The 20,250-nt window shown below is 41.1% G+C and overlaps 2 protein-coding genes across 2 annotated transcripts; one reads left to right on the top strand and one right to left on the bottom strand.

Moving 5' to 3' along the window:
• PROZ (protein Z, vitamin K dependent plasma glycoprotein) lies at positions 1-7,014 on the top strand. The gene is made up of 8 exons (XM_061472691.1): positions 1-203; positions 1,752-1,915; positions 2,963-2,987; positions 3,523-3,636; positions 5,005-5,136; positions 5,699-5,784; positions 5,864-5,987; positions 6,488-7,014. The coding sequence occupies exons 1-8, from the start codon at positions 137-139 to the stop codon at positions 6,997-6,999; spliced, it is 1,224 nt and encodes a 407-aa protein (XP_061328675.1). The 5' UTR covers positions 1-136; the 3' UTR covers positions 7,000-7,014.
• Positions 7,015-7,688: 674 nt separating this feature from the next.
• On the bottom strand, positions 7,689-19,737 carry PCID2 (PCI domain containing 2). The gene is made up of 15 exons (XM_061472726.1): positions 19,654-19,737; positions 19,203-19,293; positions 18,162-18,251; positions 17,577-17,650; positions 16,786-16,851; positions 16,217-16,258; positions 15,685-15,739; positions 14,069-14,172; positions 13,269-13,344; positions 13,000-13,141; positions 12,222-12,322; positions 10,104-10,177; positions 9,806-9,931; positions 9,470-9,593; positions 7,689-8,509 (listed from the first exon to the last, which is right to left on the bottom strand). Exons 2-15 carry the CDS (start codon positions 19,236-19,238, stop codon positions 8,420-8,422), a joined length of 1,200 nt encoding a protein of 399 aa, XP_061328710.1. The 5' UTR covers positions 19,239-19,293; positions 19,654-19,737; the 3' UTR covers positions 7,689-8,419.
• Between the last annotated feature and the right edge of the window lie 513 nt (positions 19,738-20,250).

Below are 20,250 nucleotides of genomic sequence, written 5' to 3'. Positions count from 1 at the left end.
TGCAGCCAGGCTTTGCCCTGAGAGGTTTTGTTTTCTCATGAGCAGCTGGACTTTAAACTTCAACATCCCTCATGTAGCCATTTCCCCCAGACCTGCAGGAATGCAGGCAGGCAGCCATTAGGCTCAGAGGGTAGCAATGGCAAGGTGCTCTTGGACAATATTGTTTCTTCTCTCTGCCCTTTTCCTTCAGACAGAGCAGACAGGTATGGCCTTTGTTTTATTGTGGCTTTAATTCTGATTTGTGCTACTGCTGCTCTAAAAACACCAGTAATTTTGTACCTTGTATCATGTTTACTTTGTAGCACAGGCTGACACCACTGAAAACTGTTCCTTATTTTCCTTACATTTCTTCTGTTTATTTCATACAGCTAAGTAAAAATGGCAGTAGGTTACTGAGGCAGTATGATTTTGAAGTAACATCATTTACATCAGGCTAGTATTTTGTCTTCTCACTTTTAAAGAGTGTCCCAGATATTAAAGAGAATTTTGTGTTATATTTCTAGTTGCTGCTGAAATACAAATAAGAGTCCAGTAAAAGAGGCTGAGATATATGCTTGTTATAGCTTGAAGAAATTTATGTTTCTGTATTAATCCTCCATGGTTTGCCAAAAATAAGGAGGAGATGGGCAAGGAGGAAAAAGATGGTGACAGCGTAAGAAGGTCAAAACTGGTCCCTGGCAGCAGCAGAAGTGCTCTGCCAGTTATGCTGGATACACCAGGACCACTGCATGGCAGAAATGTGCGCTGGGGTATCAGATAAGGCTTTAAAATGTAAAATACAATCATGGAGCTTTTCATTTTTGATTTCTTAATATCATATGCAAGCCTGTTGCTCATCAGGTATCCTTCAAAAGCATCTGTATGCAGTTTCAAATAATTTTGTTATTGCTGTCACTTTTTCCACTTCTAATATTGATCATTTCAACCTTTGTGCCCAGCAGCATTGGGCCCCCAAACACTGTATAAAACACAAAAAAAACAAAACCAAAAACCAAACAGTCCTGCCCCAACGCATTTACTCTCCAGGCCCAGAACTAACGTGCTGACACACACAGCCACATACTGTTTAGTGTCAAAGGCAATAGGGTCCAGCATGGCTGCAGCTGTCTGGCTGCCAGGCAGATTTTGTTGTGGGTATCATTGCAAAGAGGAGTTTTAAGATCTGGTAACTTTCATGTCTTTGATCTCTTTAATCAAATAAAAAAGTTTATTGTGTCTTCCATGTAAAGGGTGGCATATGATAAAGCTCTTAACTTCGAGCACTGCTGAGGGGTAGCTTTTACTTATTTTCCTTAAGACAGATTTGATCGAGAACTTAACTATGTCATGGTTTTGCTTCTCAGCTGGTGAAAGGCACCAGTTGGAATCCATCATCATAAAGTAATACAAGTCATTCTCACTTCTATTGGTGAGTCTGAAAACCCCATCCAGTCGTACAAAACAGCCTCTGCCTTTACGGTAATACTTTTCCCCTTTCCCTGGCCGTGCCACAGCAACGCTGGTCTGTGTGTCTGGTGCAGGAAGGAAAGGTGCTGGGAAGGGCTTCAAACTCTCCCAGCTCTGGTGCAAGTCAGACACTCCCCAAAAGTAAAAGGTGACAGATCCCCAGGTGAGTTTGGGCTAAGAAAGCAAGGCTTTTTCAATATATGAGTTTAATAAGGCTGAAACCCTAACTCTTCAAAGAAAGGTAAAAGTATGCAAGGAAATGAATCAAAGTATTTACATCAGCATTTTGTCATACAATGTCCCAGTGTTTATATCAGCTGTTGACGCAAACACTGTTATCAAGAGACAGAGGCGTGCCAGTTCCTTACATTTGGAGGAGATCCTCCAAGGCAACTTGGAAAGGGAATGCTTTGAAGAGAGATGTACACATGAAGAAGCAAGAGAAGTGTTTGAAAATGATGAAATGCTTGTAAGTACTTTGTTTTCCTGTCTGCATAATAAAAATTACTGCCTTGGTCCTTTACTATCAAATACAGCCCCACTGCCTGCTTCATGAGAGGTCTTTGAACCTCAGCAGGTATAAAGCATGTGTCTTCAATGGTTAAAATGGAAATGCAAAGGTTAGCTCTGATGTTTTTCAAGTCCCCTCCTAAAAAATTATGCATCCTGGACCTTACGTTGAAAAATCTATGGCTGTTGTTTCATCCTGACCATGCACAGAAATACAGCTTTAGCATCCCTTAGGGACCAGGAGGCGCAAGGAGGTGTTGGCATGGAGGGAAACAAGGCATCGGTGATTAGTAGGACATATTGATAGAGGTTCACTTGGTCAGCAGATGCAAATCCTCTGATACAAGAGGTCCTCCTGACACACAGAGGTGGATGCTGTGCTCTATAACAGGAGCCTAGCCAGAGATTGTGTTTGCAGGGAAAGCAGAGGTGACAGCCATAGGCCTGCCCATGGGTGGTCCCTGTGCTCTGGGGAAGGTTGATTGCCGGGAGGTACAGGGAGTGGAGAGAGGTGTCCCTTTGGGGAAAGAAGCAGCAAAGCTGGCTGCAGTACCCATAGAAAAGCAGGACACATGGTGCTGGTAACCCACAGATCTGCTCTGCTGACCCCTCTACCTCTAGCAGCACCTGCTGGAGGCCAAGCAGGATGGGATGGGACAGGATGGGACAGGATGGATGGGGTCACTTCCCAGGCCGATGCACACTGAAGAGACAATGGCCAGCCATTTTTTCCAGGAAGCTGTACTTCTGAAGGATTCAGCTGTTCCTCTCTTGCCTATGAAGTTTCTTTTCCTTTATAGCTTCTTAAACAATACAATAAGCAGGATGCAAACCCCTCCCATCTTATTCAAATTTTGCTGGTAGTGCAGAATTTGTAGCTGTGCACATGTTAAACCACAGTATATATTCTCTCATATAACCTTTTTGGTTTATCAAAACATTTATGGAAGATTACACTATTTTTGAACTAAAATCTAACTTATTTTCCTTTTTTTTCCCCTCCCAGAAAATGTTTTGGGATGCCTACTATGGTAAGACAGTCGACAGTCTCGATTTCTCTCCTTCATAGCGCTGTCACACTATGAACATTCAGTCCAATGCTCATTTTCAGAGAGTTTTTAGCAGTTTATTCTACAAGGAACATCCAGTCACTATTTGTCATGTCTGTAGTAAAGCATGAGGAAAGGTTTTGATGTGAATGGATTTAAAAAATGGTAAACAAGAAAAAAACTTAAGACTGCAAAGTGTATAAAAGTTGAAAGTAAATTGATGTTATCATAGTAAATAGGCTATTTCCTGAACTTATGGCTTCTCTGAAACAGCCTGGGACCTGAGAAAGTCTTCTTTGCTGATACAATAGAGCAGCACAGCTCTATCAGCAAAACCTCCCTAATACAAACCTAGCACGCTTAAAGAGATAAAGAGGTGTTAAAAACTACTGGGGTGCCTGCAAACTCTGGATGCTGGCATTACATCGTCCACTGGCAGTTGACAAGACAAGAAACCAATCTGTAAAAGTTCTACAATGTGGTGGTAACTCATCCCTCTCCTGTGGTGCGGCTCCAGGTGGCAGGAGGTGCTCATCGAGCCCCTGCCAGCACAATGGTGTGTGTGAGGACAGCATCCGTGGGTACACCTGCACCTGTGCTGAGGGCTACGAGGGAGAGAACTGTGCTTTCGGTAAGGCATCACCCTCCTTCTAAGAAGCCCTATCTCCTCCTGTCTTAGGGGGTCCCTGGGAAATGTACGCAGCTCTCTGATTAGGGCCAGTTATCAGATTTTAGGTTAAAGCCCACCATTCTTGGCAGAACAGGGGCGATGCGTGCTGCCTGCTCACTAAAATGTTATGGCATCCCGAAGCTTTGCAGGCTGCCTCTTCCCCCTGAGCCTCCCTGCTCTGGGGTCCAAAGGTGGGTTCCAAAGGCAGCCCTGCCACTGCCACCTGCACCCCCCGGCTGCTTCTGCCAAGGTCCAGGCAGCGTGTGGCCTGAAGAAGCAGGGTTGCAGTGCCAGTGCCTGGGAAGCCACCCCTGTGACTCCAAGGTCACACATACCCACAAGGCAATCCCTCAGGACAGAGGGACTCCAGAACTGTTTTCAGTGGACATGTAAAAGGCGTAAAGCAAAACGGATGCTTTCTGGCACGTAAAACACCCTGGGCCAGACCCTACATTTTCACATCTGCCAGGTTCTACCTTCCAGCCCTTACATTAGTATTTCTGCTGGCTCAGAGGTCCCCTGGGGTGGGAGACACCCTGGCTGGGGAAAGGCAGGGTCATTTTCTGTATAAGGGTGTTGACTATGACCAGCTTCTGAAGGAGCACCAAAGATGACACAGCTGGGACCAGTGCTGAGAACTGGGTCTGCTCAGCAGGAGCTACCTTATGTGAGGTTTGTCACTACTTCTCCACCTGTGAGCTAGATCCATCATTAAAAGGCTATTCCTCCTATTGCTTTGTGCTGAAGCTGAAGCCTTTACTCAGCTATGGAAAGTTGACCGACCATGTTACAAAGACAAGTAATACCCCCCTTCTTTTTTCTTGTCTTTGGTAGTTGCTAAGTTTCTTAGCACAAGTGTGAGAATAAGATCTAAGCATTTGATTTTGCTACAAAGCAAAGCAGAAAGCCTAAGCCTTCTTCCTCAAGCAATACCTGCCTTCCTAACGTGCACAACGGTTCTCTCAGTTGCAAATGCTTAGTGTTTTGTTTAAGAGAGCAGAAAGAAAATCCATGGCATCCTTCCATGGGTTCACACAGAAGGCCTTGCTTGACCCTTAGCTAACACCCCCCAAAACTCAGAGCCACAGACAGTCTGGTGCAAGAAGGTGCTGGGTGAGCACAGTTTGCAAAGAGTCTGTGAATGCTGCAGGCTCAACTATCTCCAATTTCTGCTTAAACAATGTGGTGTGAAATACTACCAAGGCAGTCCCTACCCACCTCCCCATAAAGCAAGTAAAAAAAAGAATGCCAAGTAAAGATGACTCAAGCCATGCAAGAATACTCCAGCTGAACAGTTCCCGATGTTTTTCCCTGACTTGTTCTGTTTAGCTAAAAATGAATGTCACCACCAAGCAAAGGAAGGATGTCACCACTTCTGCTACCCAGGAAGTAATTCCTACTATTGTTCCTGTGCTGACAGCTATGAGCTCGGGAAGGACAAAAAACAGTGCATTGCATTAGGTAGGTGTGAGCATGGAAGTACAGGAGGCACATGCTCAGTGCTGTGGTGGGCAGACATCCATCCGGTATCCAGATGTGATCAGCCTGCTTTGAGACTGAAGTAACGAGCGAATTACCTGCCAAACTGCACAAAAGGAGGAACGTAGGGAACACCACCCAAATGCCAGAACAGTGGTAAAAGAAGCAATCTTTGATCTGAACATTTAAAGATGAGTCCACAGAGAGGACTTGCATTACCCTACATATCACTCACTGGGCCAGGTTTTCTACCTGGTAAAGAGCAACTCTGCTAAAGTGCAGTCTGTTTGGGAATGAGGCTGAACTGATTCTGATCAGGCACTTGATGATGGGCAACATCTGCTGCCATATTCATTAGCTTGGACCAGTAGCCCTCTTAATTTTTTCAGGCTCATACTAGGTATCTCATGCAATCTCATCCCCTTATAAACTAAGTCTACTACAAACAGTAGTAAACTTAAACCTGTCTATTTTAGCAAGTAGGGCACACATTGTCTCAAAATGATACAGCATGAGGTGTTGATTTTCTTTAATTCATTTCTAGATCAATGTGCATGTGGCAGACTTCAAGACACTGATAATGTGATACATGGAACCAGGAAGAAAAGTGATGAGCAGTTTCCCTGGCAGGTATTTCTAGCAATTCATGAATCCCAACACTCAACCTCATATGAACAGCGCTATCTGTTGTCCACTTGCATTTTCTTAGGTCCTGCTGCTGAACTCTGAAGGGAAGGGCTTCTGTGGAGGAGTGCTGCTAAAAAGTAACTTTGTGTTGACTACAGCAGAGTGTGCTCTTTTGCACAGCCATTTCGAAGTCAGGGTTGGCACTGGTAGGTGATCCAACACATTTTCTCCTGTTGCAGCACATTCTAGCATTGATAAGCTCAATTTAAAAAAAAAGCTTACTAAAATTTCTGCTGTATAAAAATATTAAATGTGATGACAGCTGATTTGTTTCCTTTAAGAATCTGAGTGAAGTATCTTGAGCTAGAACTACAGCTGCTCCATACTCCCCCGTTAAGTCAAGCAGTGAGGCAACTGCCTCTTGAATGCAATTCAGAACTCAGACAAATGAGAGGGATTTAGAGGTGGCTTTTATTTCATGCCAAAACTTACTTCTCTTGTTGGGATTCTGTCCTTTCTGCTGAAATTATGCATGATTCTACACAGCATTAAAAAGCTGTCAGGGTATTACCACCAGTTTACTGCAGTGGTTTCAAGGAAGAACACCTTTGGTTTCTCCGCTGCATGTATTTTTTGGTCAGTTTGCATGCAGTCTTCAGATCTCACAAATTATTCCTGAGTGCAATGAAATGTCATTGCTTCACAGGGTCTAATGGAACAAGTGGAATTGAGAAGATAATGCAAGTTCATGAGAAACACATACACATCCGCTATGATGAAGACACTGGTGAGAACAATATTGCATTACTACAACTCCAGGAGCATGTTGAGTGCAACAACCATCAGCTGCCTGTATGCAGCCCTGAAAGAGACTTTGCAGAACACATTTTAATTCCAAAACTGCCTGGTACAGTCAGTGGCTGGAGAACGGAAGGTGATGAACTTCATGGTGATAAGTTACAGGTTTCATACCTTCCTGCTGAGGACTGCAAACAAAGACTCAACATAAGCCTCACAAACAGGCAGTTTTGTGGACACCTTCAGGAGGCTGTAGACAAACAACTGGCTGGAGGAAGCTTTTTGGTTACCAAGTATAAGGACACTTGGTTTCTGACTGGTATCCTGGGATCTTGGCCACTTGAACACACTGATTGGGAAACATTTCTATTCACTAACACTGCAAGGTATATGATATGGTTTAAACAAAAAATGAACTAAGACAAACACAACCAACCCTTCAGCACCAAACTCCCTCCAATCACTGCAAGGAAACATCTGGACGGAGCCAGGATGCCCATTTGACTCTCTATCACTATTTGCAGCAATGGAAGTTGCAATGATGCTATGTAACTCCAATTCACAGAGAAAAGCCCATCTGTCTTCCCTCCTTCAGCTGACACACAGGACTGTGAAAGTCATAATGCAGTAAACCTAGTTATTTTACTAAAAACTGACTCAAGTTTCCTAGAACTGTTAATCTTAAAACGCAAAAAGCGTTGATGTTTTTCTGGGATTTTAAATGTTGCTAGAAGTAAATGAGTCTCTCTAATTCCTGTTACCCCGAGGTTTGAGTCAGCAAATTCAATGTCCGCATCTATACAGTAAAACTTACGAGGACTAGGGGAACTCCAAGCCTTTAAATGCCTATGTTAATGTAGGACTTGACACTATCATCACACTAAAAAAATGCTTCCCCTCTTACATGGTACCTGGGCTTTTCCATGTCAGTTAGTGGGTTAAAGCCCAACCCTCATAGAATTGAAAACAAACCCACCAAAACCAAACAAAAACACCCCAACTGTTTTATTTCCTATAAAAATAATATAAAAAGACCCAAAACTACCATCCCATCACTACAGTTACATTGTACCACCCCCAAACAAACAAAACCCTCAAAACAGTAACACTTCAGATAATGGATCCAGTGGTAATGTTGATCCCAGAAGCAGAACAAACAAACATATGGATAAGTTACTTAGACAAGCTTTTGTTCATCATAACAAAAATTAAAGATTATCCAAATTAAAATAAAAACAACCAACAAACCCATCTGTGGGCACATACAGACAAAAAAAATCCCACATTTACCTGAACCTGTAAGTATCACTGACACAGCAACGCTTTTGGTGTCAAGCACATCTCTAGTGTTTAGAGAAAGCTTGAAGAGAGTACTTAATAGCAGCAGGATTACTGAAGAGGCTTAAAAAAAAAAAAAGGGGGGGGGGGAACCAGGAAAGAAAATATAATTTCCATTCTAAAGAATGGATTAACACAAGTAAAAAAAGATGATACTTCTCCTCTCTGAACAATATACGCAGAAATAGGAACACAAAGTTCTTTATAAAAGCTTTTAAGTAGTTTGGAAGGAATGTGGAATGTTTTGCTTTATTTACTCATTAAATACTTTGAATTATCAGAAAGCCTGCAGAAACGATTATTAAAAAGTTAGCATTTCAGTCCAATGCACTTTGTAACACTGGCAGCCTTGGTTATTCTGGGAAAGGAGCCACAAACAGTTCCTGGTATTCCAGTCCTGGACAGGAACCAGGTCATTTGCAGTGTTCTCAGTGTGATTAGGAGCAGTTCTACTGGACAAGCCAAGTATCTGAAAAGTACTTGCACAGGTAAGAAGCAATACTCAACACACTGTTGACAGCGGAGGAAATGGATTCTGCTTGCTGACCACAAGCTTTTGATGCTGATGAGATATATAGCCTTTAATGTGACCCTGGAAGAAGGAAAAAATACAGCATTAGTACTGGTAACACAATGCTTGTAACACAATGCCTACAACCTCAACTGTCTTCAGACTATGTCAAAGCTATGTGTGTATACTCAATTACCACTGAACTACTGTACTTAGTATCTGTAAGAATCTGATTTATCAGAACCATAACTGCGTTTGTGCACTAATAGTGCCGTCAGACTGAGAACCTGCTCCCAGGGCCCCCTACTGGTCTACTTACATTTCCTTGAAGAGAGCTCTACAGAAGAGTTTCCAAATTTACACTTCCTCACTTTAAAATGAGGATTTTAACTCATCACATAGTGCATATGTGATGATATAGTACTTCCTTTTCAGACAGTGTTATAACACTGAAAGAAATCTTCTAGTGACCTAATCCCATCCTGTTATTCCTCAACCACACCAAATAATCTGTTTCAGAAACAGGGAAGTGGTTCATTTTCTTGCTGACACAGTAACGCTGCTCCAAAACCTCAGATTTAATAGAAATCTCTAGATTTCAAGTCTTTATCTGTTCATGAGTAGTTGATATCACTTAAAGACAACATGTGAAGCAAACCCAACGAAATCTGGTTTTAATTTTTAATAATGCTAAAGTGTCAAGAGTCTTCTACTTCAAATGCAGAACAAATCCCTTTGGTCCCAGTTACATTTTTTTTTTTTATTTTTAATTCAGTATTTATGCATGCATAGAAATGACAGTACTGGATTTGTAATGTAAAATTCAATTTTAACTGATTCCCGCAAAAGAAGCGGGAACTAGAAGAAGCCTCAGGGAAAATGAAAACATTTAACTTTGGGCATAAGTGAATTAATTTTTTTCTTTACACAAGAAAACCTGGGATTACTGATCATTTTTTTGTACTAAACTTTCATTCTCTACCTAGTACTTTTTACTGTCTGAAATCTGAAAGGACCAGATAACAAGTAGTCAGCACTTACCATATATATAAGGTTAGCTAAAATGCACTGGACTTCATCAATATCAACATCATCTACTTGCATGAATTTCAGGGCACACAGAAAGGCATCTAGAGACAGCTGATGGGTTTTGAGTAGTAAATATCTGAAAGAAACAACAGGAAAAAATGTCTGTCATTGAGAAACAATCACTTAAAAAATCTGGTTCTTAGAAGAACAGCCTTTCTACAATAAATTAACAGGAATTCAGCTCTGTCGGAGAGAACTAAGCAGCATACACATTTCTGTCTCAGTCCTAGGTGAAACCATATTAAACCTGCTTTTGCAAAAAAAAAAAAAAGGCTTTGTTATGCTTACACTTTCTTAAAGAGATTTCTGTATGTGATGATTTTCAGCTTCTCAAGGATAAGAAAGATTCCACATCGAATAAAGAAGGTCTCATGCTTTGTCAGAGCTTCATTCAGTAGCAGAAGATTGCCTTCACTGCAAGGATGAAGAAAGGAAAACATGAGAAGGTGTCACCCAAAAGAGAACAGAAATTGTGTGATTTGGTAGGTATATCCCTTTCCACCCTCCTCAATCGTCCCAAATAAATAAATACCTCTTACTTAATACTTTTTAACTAACACACAACACAACAAAACAGTCATCATACCTTACAGCCTTTCTTACTTCAGTAAACTGCAGAAGGTCATACTTTTTTAGGAGCTGAACTGTTGGCATATGGCCCTGAAAAATAAAAGTTTCCAAGTTTTCCAGGGTGAAGTCAAATGCATTTTAAATGTAATCTAGCAAGCTATGAAAACAAATTTTAAAGAAAAAGACAAATGTTTAGCCACTTTTTCCTTCTACAGAATAAGGGGTGAATAAAAGTCTGCGTAAGACAACCCCCTTGCCATCACCAAAGCCCTTATAGTTCAACTCACTATAACTACCCATTTATCATGGTTTAGGGGGTCTTCGTATTTCTTAATGTTAGGGAACAGTTATTAAACTTATAAAATCAAGACCCTGTGACACAAGGCCTAGACAGATCCAAATTTTATATTATGGCTGTATGATCTAATCTGCAAACAGAAGAACCATGAGAATCCCAAGCATTGCTAATAATACAAGCAGTGCTGCAGCACTGCCAAGTGCTAGCTCAGTCTGTACCAGATTTTTTCTTCACTATGCCTCCATGTGAAAATAAAAATGCCCTCTCAAAAAACACACACACACACAAACAAGAGATAGAAAGTTTAAAGAAACAAAAATAATTCACATTGCTAGATCAGGTAATATTTAACCACGCCACTACCAAACAGAAACTTTGTTTTTAATCCCCCTGCACAGCAGAGATCAGATTGCACACAGACTTGGTCAGACTTTAAATTTAGCTACCATCATGCTATGCTGCTGGAAACTCCTTTCTTCGTTGGAGGATTAGCTGAGAGCAGAACTCAGCTGCAGGTTTACTGAGAGCTGCTAGGAATAAAAAAACACCTATCCAGTATACTTTAAAGTGAGTGTTAATGTTTGGCCTGATTAAAAAAAAAAAAACAAAAAACAAACAAAGCAACTGTAAAACCTGACCTTGATCTTTAATGCCTCTTGTACATTAGAACTGCTCCAGAAAAGCCACAGTAATTTAAGACACTAACAGACCCATCACTTTAAGGCACCCAGTCAGGACTGGGACAAAGTTTTTAAGAAGACTTTGTTTTTCTTTATCAACCCTACCACTGATCTGAAAACAACCAGTAAGAAAGCCAATAAATAAAAAATGTAAACCAGAAGCCCATTATCATACCCACTACACTCTCCCTTTACCAGCTTGATACTGCAAAGGACTGGAAAGAGAGCACTAAGTGAAAAAGGAAGGATGGTCATAAACAGCTCGAAGGGAAGGTAGAAGATGGCAGCTTTCAGAAGGAGGTGATAGTAACATTCTCCATGGGTAACTTTGGTAATAGGGCCAGGAACCTCTAAAATCTAGTTCTTATGCACTCAGTTACACTAAATTAATGGTTAGCATAATCCCACTAACTCAGGGATACACAAATGCTAGCACAGCACACGACATAGGACAGGAAGAAGAAGCAGAGATGTGCTTCATTCTTTTAATACAAAGATGAAATGATCGAATGGTAACCAGCTTTCACTCATTTGTTCAAAGTCTAAACACTCTACTTCATGTTCCTTCTGGCATGCCTCAAATGGGAAAATGTACAAAGTGCAAACAGAAAACTCAAAGACAGGAATCCTTTCTCTCCAGTGGCAAATCCCCCTCAACAGTCTTCAGCCATCTGTTTGCACTTTCTGCTTCCTTTTACCAGGTTAAAGAAGCAGACAGATTTGTACTAATGAATCCACTCATTCCCTGGCCTATCTGGGCACCTGATCACCAGACAGGTACCCTGCTCCATGACCTAAGTTACACTGTCAAGTGCTTCTCCAAAGAACTCAAAAGTTATCTTTATTAAAGGAGTAACTTTAGGTTGCATCTTTAGGAGGGCTGAGAGGAAGGTATGGGGGAAGGAGGATAGGACTTCTGTTTGCTTGTTTTTCCATTTCTCCTTTCCTGTGTTGCTATAAATGACAATTCAACATTTTTTTTCCCCTTACACAACAAGAGTGTATATGCTGGCTCTTACAGGGGTCAGGCACAGGTAGCCTCTGAACTCCAATAATGGAAAACCAAGAACAATACTGAGCATCAGTTTGGTTACCTGCCCCCCCCCAACCCCATCTCCCCACCCCCCAAATATTTAGAAGAGTCACATCTACTCACCAACAGCATTTTTACTGGAAGCAGGTAGATCAAAATCATTCTTTTGTTCTTCTGGCTTGAGCGATGGCAGTGCTCAAAGGCAAATGACAGATATTCTTCAGCTGTAGACACAAAAGTACCAGTAACGTAAGTCAGCAACAGAACTGGTTAAAACTGTAACACAAGTTCGGCACTCAATGTCTATCTCTTGAACACATTATATTTGAAATTGTATTAAAAAAAAAAGAATCACGCTAATCAAAATACAATAAGAAAAATGCTCTAAGAAATATTGAGGATTCACACAAAATACAAAGTGTTACCAGAAGAGTAAGTCCTCCTTCAGAAAGTCTCAGAAATGTGGTTTCTACACCTTCCAATAATGAGAAACAAATTCTACAGTACAGATTGCTGAAGGTTTCCTATAAGGTACACTACAACTTGAAGAGGACAAGAAAGTTGCAAAGCCTCTGTGAAACCTATTTTACAAACCTATTCTTTTGGATGTTTACACATTTTATTATGCACATACTGTATGTATTCTTATAATGCAGGAGACTACAGAGACACCGACACAAATATTTTGAAACTGGGCATATACTACAATTAAAAGTCATATAATCTTATCTCTGATCTGGCTCAGCCTCTGGGCCTTGATCTTTCACCATGAATTTTCGTTTAATGAGTGAAAACACAACTGCACCTTCTACACACATTTTAAGTCCCACACACACATACACAACATCAGCCAGATTTCACACCACGCAGCAAGTAAATCTGTCTTACTGGTACACAGTACCTTGCTTAAAGTCACTGTCAAACATGGCTTTGCGTCCAACATAGTATCTGTATGTAACCCTCTGTGCCATACTATATTCATCCTTCAGATTTGAGCTGTCGATTGCTCTAATTAAGGGCTTACACAGATGGAGCTTGTTGATCTGTTAAAAAAAATATATATATTTTACTCAGAGACTGTAGATAGACAGATATTATCATACAAAAAAAAGGGTGAGTTTGACTTCAAATAAGAAATATAAACCACAGCTTACCAAACTTGAACCTTACCTTAAAATAGATTTTAAACAGCTGATTGACAAGAAACAACATGCCCCACTTTTTGGAATCTTCAATGCCTGCTCGACTGTCACACAAAAAGAAAAAAACTACTAGTACTGGACTTTGTAAGAAAATAATTACTTTGTCCTTAGAGTAAGTTCCCTCCATAGATATTTTATGGATTTTCAGGGTGAATATAGGTGTCCAAAAATAAAAGCGAAGGCCAAACTCATCATCTTAAACTATACCAGCATTATCAAAACAGAACATGTGCTTCTATCTTAGACAGCTCTGCTTCATTTTTTTCTTAACATAATAAAAAGATGTCATGCAAAATATTATTCATCTGCATCAGGGTCTTCACTCCAGACTACAGATAACTCATACACTAGCATAAGTTGCTTATAATATTCAAGATGAAAGAAAGGTGGGAAAACACCATTTACTATGCTTTGGAAATTTTAAAATTGCCAAGACTGGAAACCAAAGAGTCATCTTTTTTTCCATCTAATGGTAATGAAGCAAACTTCACAACTAAACAGGCACAGAAGCATTAGTGATCTTTCCTGAGAAACAAGGACATAATTGGTCCCTCCCAGCAACATCTGCTAGGAATGTTAAACCTGAAGGGGGGTCTCTCCAGCTGCAGTTAACAGTCAAGAGAGAACAGACTATAAATGGAAAGAAAAAAGCTCAGAAATGCTCATCCTTACCTAGAAATAGTCTTAGTAAGTGGGGAAATCTTATGTAAAGTTCATTAACTTTTAACAATTTAATACTGCAAGTTTTACAGAAGATCTTTCACTTACGTGTCACTAGCACAGACTCGAAAACAGCTCATCAGCAGTTCTGCTGCTTTTTCCAACATGTCGCCAACTTTGCCTTTCCCTTTCTTCACTAGCTGTTGATCAGCCTACCATCACACAACAAGAAACAATATGTAATTCTACATCCTGGCTCACTGGTTTGCAAACAATTTAGTTCCCCAACACAACATTTCAGAAAGTATTATAGCAATAGATTGGTCATGGCTGCTATCCACCAAATCTAGAAGGCAGTCAAGCTCACAGAATAAAAGAAAACACTCAGCTGGGCTCCTAAACATGTACCAAACCTAATGCACAAGAGGACCTATTACCTTTAGCACCACTAAGCTTAATGCAGCTTTCAGAAAACTAAACTCAGGATCATCTGACAGCTGAATTTGAACATTAACACATCAACTCAAGTTTTCAAAGACAAAGAGTCTGGCAAAAATTAAAAAAAAAAAAAAAAATAAATCTTTTGAACAAAAGAAAACTAAAATAACCCCCCCCCAGTTACCAGTTATGGAGTTTGACTTTTAGAATTTATAATTAAGCTTTTCGCCACAACCAGAGGTTAGATGTTATCTCTAAACCATATTCAACATTTTCTAGTAATAACACACTAGAACCTGGGACTTTCAGACAAAATGAAAAACAGATGTTACAGCTTCAAGAGAAAAAATGAGTTGCCAACACATGGGAAAGATCGATGCACTGATTAATGCAGAACTTAATAAAGAGTGCGTGTGCTGGAAATAGAAAATAGATATTTACTATGTGCTTTCTAGAAGTTTTATTATAATGCTTGCACTGTCCCTAGCTGAAACACAAAGAAGAGAAACAGAAGTGCAACCTTTGCTGCAGAAGTCTTCTCTGTATCTGCATCTTTTGAACATATTAAGGTAACTTGAACTCTAACTTCACCTCTTCAGGTAAAGTGACTAAAAGCAAGATCATGACCCTGACACTTACCTTGGCTTAGCAGTTCTCAGTAGGTCCTTACATAAGCTAGTTCAATTCACTAGCCTGAGAAAACTCATCTAAAATTGAGGTTTGGTTTGCTTGGTTTTGTTGGTTTTGTTTGTTGTGGGGTTTTTTGTTTGGGTATTTTTCTTGTTTTGTTCATCAGCCATTGTACGGGCTCAGCAAGGGCTCCCATGAGCATCAGAAGCAGTACATGCAGCTGGAAAAGGGAAATGGAGGCAGACATTTCCCTCTTCAGATGTGGGGAATGATTAGACTACCTCAGTCATCTGTGTATTTCCACCCTTATAAAGATATCCACCAAAGCCCGAGGATAACACATGGAAATAGAGAGTTGTGCGACCATGCTACTCTATAAAGACAGTACTTAATCACTTCATATGCTCTAAGCAACTGCTGTGAGTTGCATGCAAGTCATCAGAAACTCTCTAGTTCAAGCTGTGCATGGCAGGTAGGCAGACTGAGCAGCCTAGTTTTTCAACAGGACTGGAGGAACTCTGTGGGTCAACAAAATCCTAAGCAATGAGTTAAACAGTGCTGAGCAAAATTAGGCTATGTAATAAAGCCTGAAATACCTCCAGCATGGAAATGGCTAACAGATAAAAGTAATGAGGTTGTTAATCAGATCTACTTACATTGTTAGCAAAAATTCGAAGATCAAGGGCTACAGCATACATAATAGGTAAAGCCCTGGAAAAGTAAAGCATAGTATACTTAGTATGTGCAATCATGCAATAATGAGACATGAGAAATACAACTTTTTTTTTTTGCTAGTTGGTCATAAGACTAGAAAAGTCTACCTTTAAATAAGGAAGGATGAACTTTTTGAAAGGTCTTTAAGATTTCACCATTTCAGAAAACCTACACCGGAGGAAGAATTAATTCCAAAACCTTTTTTTACTGTGGCTAAAATAAAATGCCATCTCACCTTGAACAAATTTTTCACGTATTTACTTATGGTCCAGTCTATAAAATTAAGCTCAGATGTTTAGTTTTCATGCTTTTGGACATAAAAAGTCAAACAGACAGCAAAACCAATTAGGCTAAAATTAAGTATCGCTGGGGATAAATAAAAATTATAGGCAAGAATTTTAGTTTGACTACTACGGTATTATACTAGGGAAAGATGAGAGTCTAGTTTCTAGCAGCTCTCTATGATGTACTCACCAGTTTTCTTCTTTATGTGCCTGAAATGCCCGCAGGAAAGATGTATTGTATTTAGGAGAATATAAAATAGTATAAAATGAATATTTAAAAATAAGCAGTTGAATGGTACCATATATTATTATGTGAAAGGGCAGAAACCAAAAAAGCAGCAAACAGGTGAGTCGGCATGCAAAGACACAGTAGGGAAAAAATAGGCACAGCCATGGGCTCCTTGGTGTGGAAGTAGCAGGCAGAAACACTGGCCACTTAAAGACAGCAGCTTTCTGATCAGTATCTTCCCTTTTGGCAAAGTATAAACTAGGAGGTATATTAATGATTTGAGGATCTCCTATACTCTACTTTGAGGATCTCCTATAATTTCTATTTTAGAGCCAAGCAACAGAGTCCTTCTCAGTCCTACAGAAAGTTGAAAGCAGAATAGTGTATCTCTATTTCCTTGCTTAAGAGCTGAAATAGCTGGAAATGCACACCACATTCTATTACATTTTAAAAGAGGTAAAGACAACTTATCTACAGGAAGCCATACAGTTAACCTGAAAACAATATAAAAGATTCATGTGAAAGGATATTGGACGATAACTGTTTGGCATTTATATGCTTCTATGAAGTCATGGTTTCCAGCAGCGTAAGTACACCTGTCAAAGTGCATTAGTGCATCAGAAAATATATACACATAAGACAAATATTTCTTTTTGCTTCTTAACAGGCATAGAGTTTTACAGTTTATTCAACAGACACAGAAATATGATGAGAAATTTTCCTAACAAAATGGCACAAGTATGTTAACACAGCACTAAACTTGAGAATTGTAGAAAATTGATCCAAGAGATGAATGGGGATTTGTTTCTGTAATATGTACAGTATCAACTGTAACATACTAATGCTTATTGAAACTATAGCCAAGATTAGCACAGATAAAAAGATTCCAAGATTACTGAAACAAAAGATTATGTTAATTAAGAAATATTTTAAATAAAAGTCTCACAGAATTACTTAGGTCCTAAAGCTGTCTTAAGAGCACTTGTATGACTAAAATTACCTTTTAAAAATATTTCTCTTACTTATTCCACTCTAAATTCTCATGTAGCTAGTAAATGCAGAACAAAAGAAACAGCAGGCATCAAAACCAAAACTGTGTCAGTGACTGTACACAATGACTGTCAGGTACATGTAAAGCAAACTTTACGTGGAGAGGAAAGAGGTGGTCTTTATTGCTTGCAGTTCTAGCATTACTTAAGAGTAATAAATACCAAGTTTTCACATGTAAGCCCTTTAAAGTAACTAAGTAAACTCAAGGATATCCGTCCCCATCCCTGCTGGATGCCTCACAACTGTCTTTACATTCCTGGTCCATCTTTACCTTAAGTGGGCTGCAAACATTTCATCATACGGTGGTTCCAAGACTTGCTGACATTTCTCCTCAGGTGATGGAAGCTAAGTACAGAATACAACAATGAAATACTACAGAAACATGCAATGCAACATCATATGGTATTTTGTCATGGCAGTTTTATGCATGTGCCTTTACTATCTATCAGAACCTTAAATTATATTAATAATCACATCCAGTGTAATGAACTGTAGTGCGTATTCTCTTTCCAGAACCTGATTTGAGCTGGCTTTAAATAAAAGCATCTGAAATGCATACAGCACAGACACTGGACTCTTGTTACTCACTGGTTTTCTCCTTATAGTCACTCCTGCTATGCCATGGTACTAACTAATGTAGAACTGGCCAGAAAGACTTTTGAGACTGTATCTACCCAGAAAACAATTCAAAGTGGAACACAAAAAGCTATTCTTGTATGAAGAAAAGTGAAACAAACCTACCAAGGGATCCTACTCTGTGAAACAGACTTCTGACATTCAGCTCCAATGGAAAGAAACCCATATAGAGAGCTAGGAAAACTGAAAAGCAAAACTAAGGTCAAAACCAGATCCTCACCTGTAGCCTTGGGTTCGCAACATGTGGATGCTTAAATGATACTAACTCTGCACAAAACTGTCCATCTCTGCTGTCAATGGCTTCTTGCACCTTCCAAAGAAAACAACCATGTTACAGAGTAAAATCCAGACACCGCTATACAACGTATTTGCGCATTAGAAGCCACCTTGTTACCACTGCGCATCCACATCAATACCAATTAGAACATTATTAAAGGTTTAAAACTAAACAAATCAATGCTGCACTTTCAACACACCTGTTTTTGAAAAGGGTATCAGGGAGAAGGTAGGGTGAACACTGTTGTGTTTTTTTCTTATTTGCAGGATACAAGCAAACCAGAGAATCCCCAAACAACTTACATGGCTTTAGCATAGTAATACAATTGCTCACCACCCACCGACACCACAACCTGCCTGACACAAGCAGCGATCAGTCTCTTCAAGCAAACTCCCCCCAGTTTATATACTGGTCATAATGTGCTGTGGAATACCACTTCGGCTAGTTTGGGCCAGGTGTCCTGTCTGTGCTTCCTCGCAGCTTCTTGTGCCCCCGCCTCATTGGCAGAGCATGAGACTGAAAAGTCCTCAATCAGGATAAACCATGCTTAGCAACTACTAAATCATTGTTACCAGCACTGTTCCCAGACTAAAGTCAAAACACAGCACTGCACCAGCTGCTAGAAAAAACATTAACCCTACCCCAACTGAAACCAAGGCACATACACACTGTGTCTCTGCTTTTCTGTACTTCTTAAATCTATTTCTTCAGTCTCTGAGCTGCATTTGTTTCTGCACAATCCCACAGCAGTTCTTACAGATAAACTACTTTACTATCCATTATATCATTAATCATCACACTTTTCAGAAATTCCAAGTATACATTCTTGGCACAGTATACTTAGTACAGACTTATGGAGCCTATTTCTTCACCACATCACACATTCTAGGTTGAATTACTACTTTAACAAAATAACATACTTAGTAAAGTAAATGCATACACATAGAGTGTCCACAAATAAAAGAAAAACCAAAACTTGCTTACTTGCTGCAAATACTGATTTATGGTGATGTGCGCCATTAAAACACAAGTCGAATAGGCAGGAGTGCACAAGCAAAGGCGGTCGTATCACATTCTGCAAAACGAACAAGCGTTTACGAGAACAGCAAAGCCAGAGTATCCAACACCGATCCCTTTTCCCTTGAGCCTCTTGCTGGCGGACAGCTGCCGCCAGCCTATAGGAACAGGACCGCAGCCGCGGGGGAAGCGGAGCAGGGCGCGCACACACACACACACACACATACTCCCTTGCTGGGGGAAGCAGCGTGTGGAGGAGCAACCCTGGCACAAAGGCCCTGGGGAGGGCAGAGCACCCTGCAAGCCCCCGAGGGGCCGACAGCGGAGAGCACACGTTGAAAGAGGCAGGAACGCGGTGGCGGACAGGGATACCCACACACCTAGCAGCCCCTCCACCCCTACCTCATCGCAAACCCACCCTGACGCCAGGACGCGGCACTCTCAGCACTCCATACTACGCTTCCGGTACCGTCCGCCGCGCTTCCGGTACCCGGCGCCGGTTGGCTGCCAGAGAGAGCCCGGCAGGCTTGGGAAGTCATGTGATCCCTCCCAGTAATAGCCGCTGCCGCCCCTCTTCCCCCGCCCACGGGGGAGGCGGAGGGGCGTGGCTTTGCCCAGGTAGCCAATGGAAGAGCGCGGTGGGCGGGACCGAAGGCGTGCGCCAGGCAGAGACCTCGTGCGGAGGGGTGTGCTTGGGGTGGCTTAGCTTTTCCTGTGTTGGGGTTGTTGGGTTGGTGCTCCGTGCGCTCGGCCTTGTGCCCTCACCTGGTGCAGGAGCCGGGCGCCCAGCCCTGTGTCTATTGCCGCCCGGGTGCTAGGAGCCCCGTGTTCCTTCCCACGGAGCGTGCCCGGTCTCGACCACCTGTCTCCCCGGCTGCTTCTGGGAACCTCGGGGCCGCTCGGGACTGGCGTCCAAAACGTTAAATCGAGCGTCGTAACTCTAAACCGCGTCTCAACACCATGGGCTTGAGGGCGGCCTGTAAGAGGGCCTGGCCGGTGGGCTGCGCTCCGACAC

Source organism: Pezoporus flaviventris, unplaced genomic scaffold, assembly GCF_033815535.1.
Source record: "Pezoporus flaviventris isolate CSIRO_AGI_PZ_B2104156 unplaced genomic scaffold, CSIRO_AGI_Pfla_v1 ptg000072l, whole genome shotgun sequence".
NCBI classification, from domain to species: domain Eukaryota; kingdom Metazoa; phylum Chordata; class Aves; order Psittaciformes; family Psittacidae; genus Pezoporus; species Pezoporus flaviventris.
The sequence above is the reverse complement of the archived record's forward strand: the minus strand, read 5'-3'. Positions and strand labels throughout refer to the sequence as shown.

Coding starts and splice junctions, on each gene's coding strand:
- PCID2 (XM_061472726.1), bottom strand. CDS start 19,238: ATGGCGCACATCACCATAAATCAGTATTTGCAGCAA. Junction 15,740..16,216: donor GCACATAAAGAAGAAAACTG/GTGAGTACATCA, acceptor TTACTTTTCCAG/GGCTTTACCTATTATGTATG. Junction 8,510..9,469: donor TAGCTAACCTTATATATATG/GTAAGTGCTGAC, acceptor TCCTTCTTCCAG/GGTCACATTAAAGGCTATAT.
- PROZ (XM_061472691.1), top strand. CDS start 137: ATGGCAAGGTGCTCTTGGACAATATTGTTTCTTCTCTCTGCCCTTTTC. Junction 204..1,751: donor CCTTCAGACAGAGCAGACAG/GTATGGCCTTTG, acceptor ACAATGTCCCAG/TGTTTATATCAGCTGTTGAC. Junction 5,137..5,698: donor AAAACAGTGCATTGCATTAG/GTAGGTGTGAGC, acceptor ATTCATTTCTAG/ATCAATGTGCATGTGGCAGA.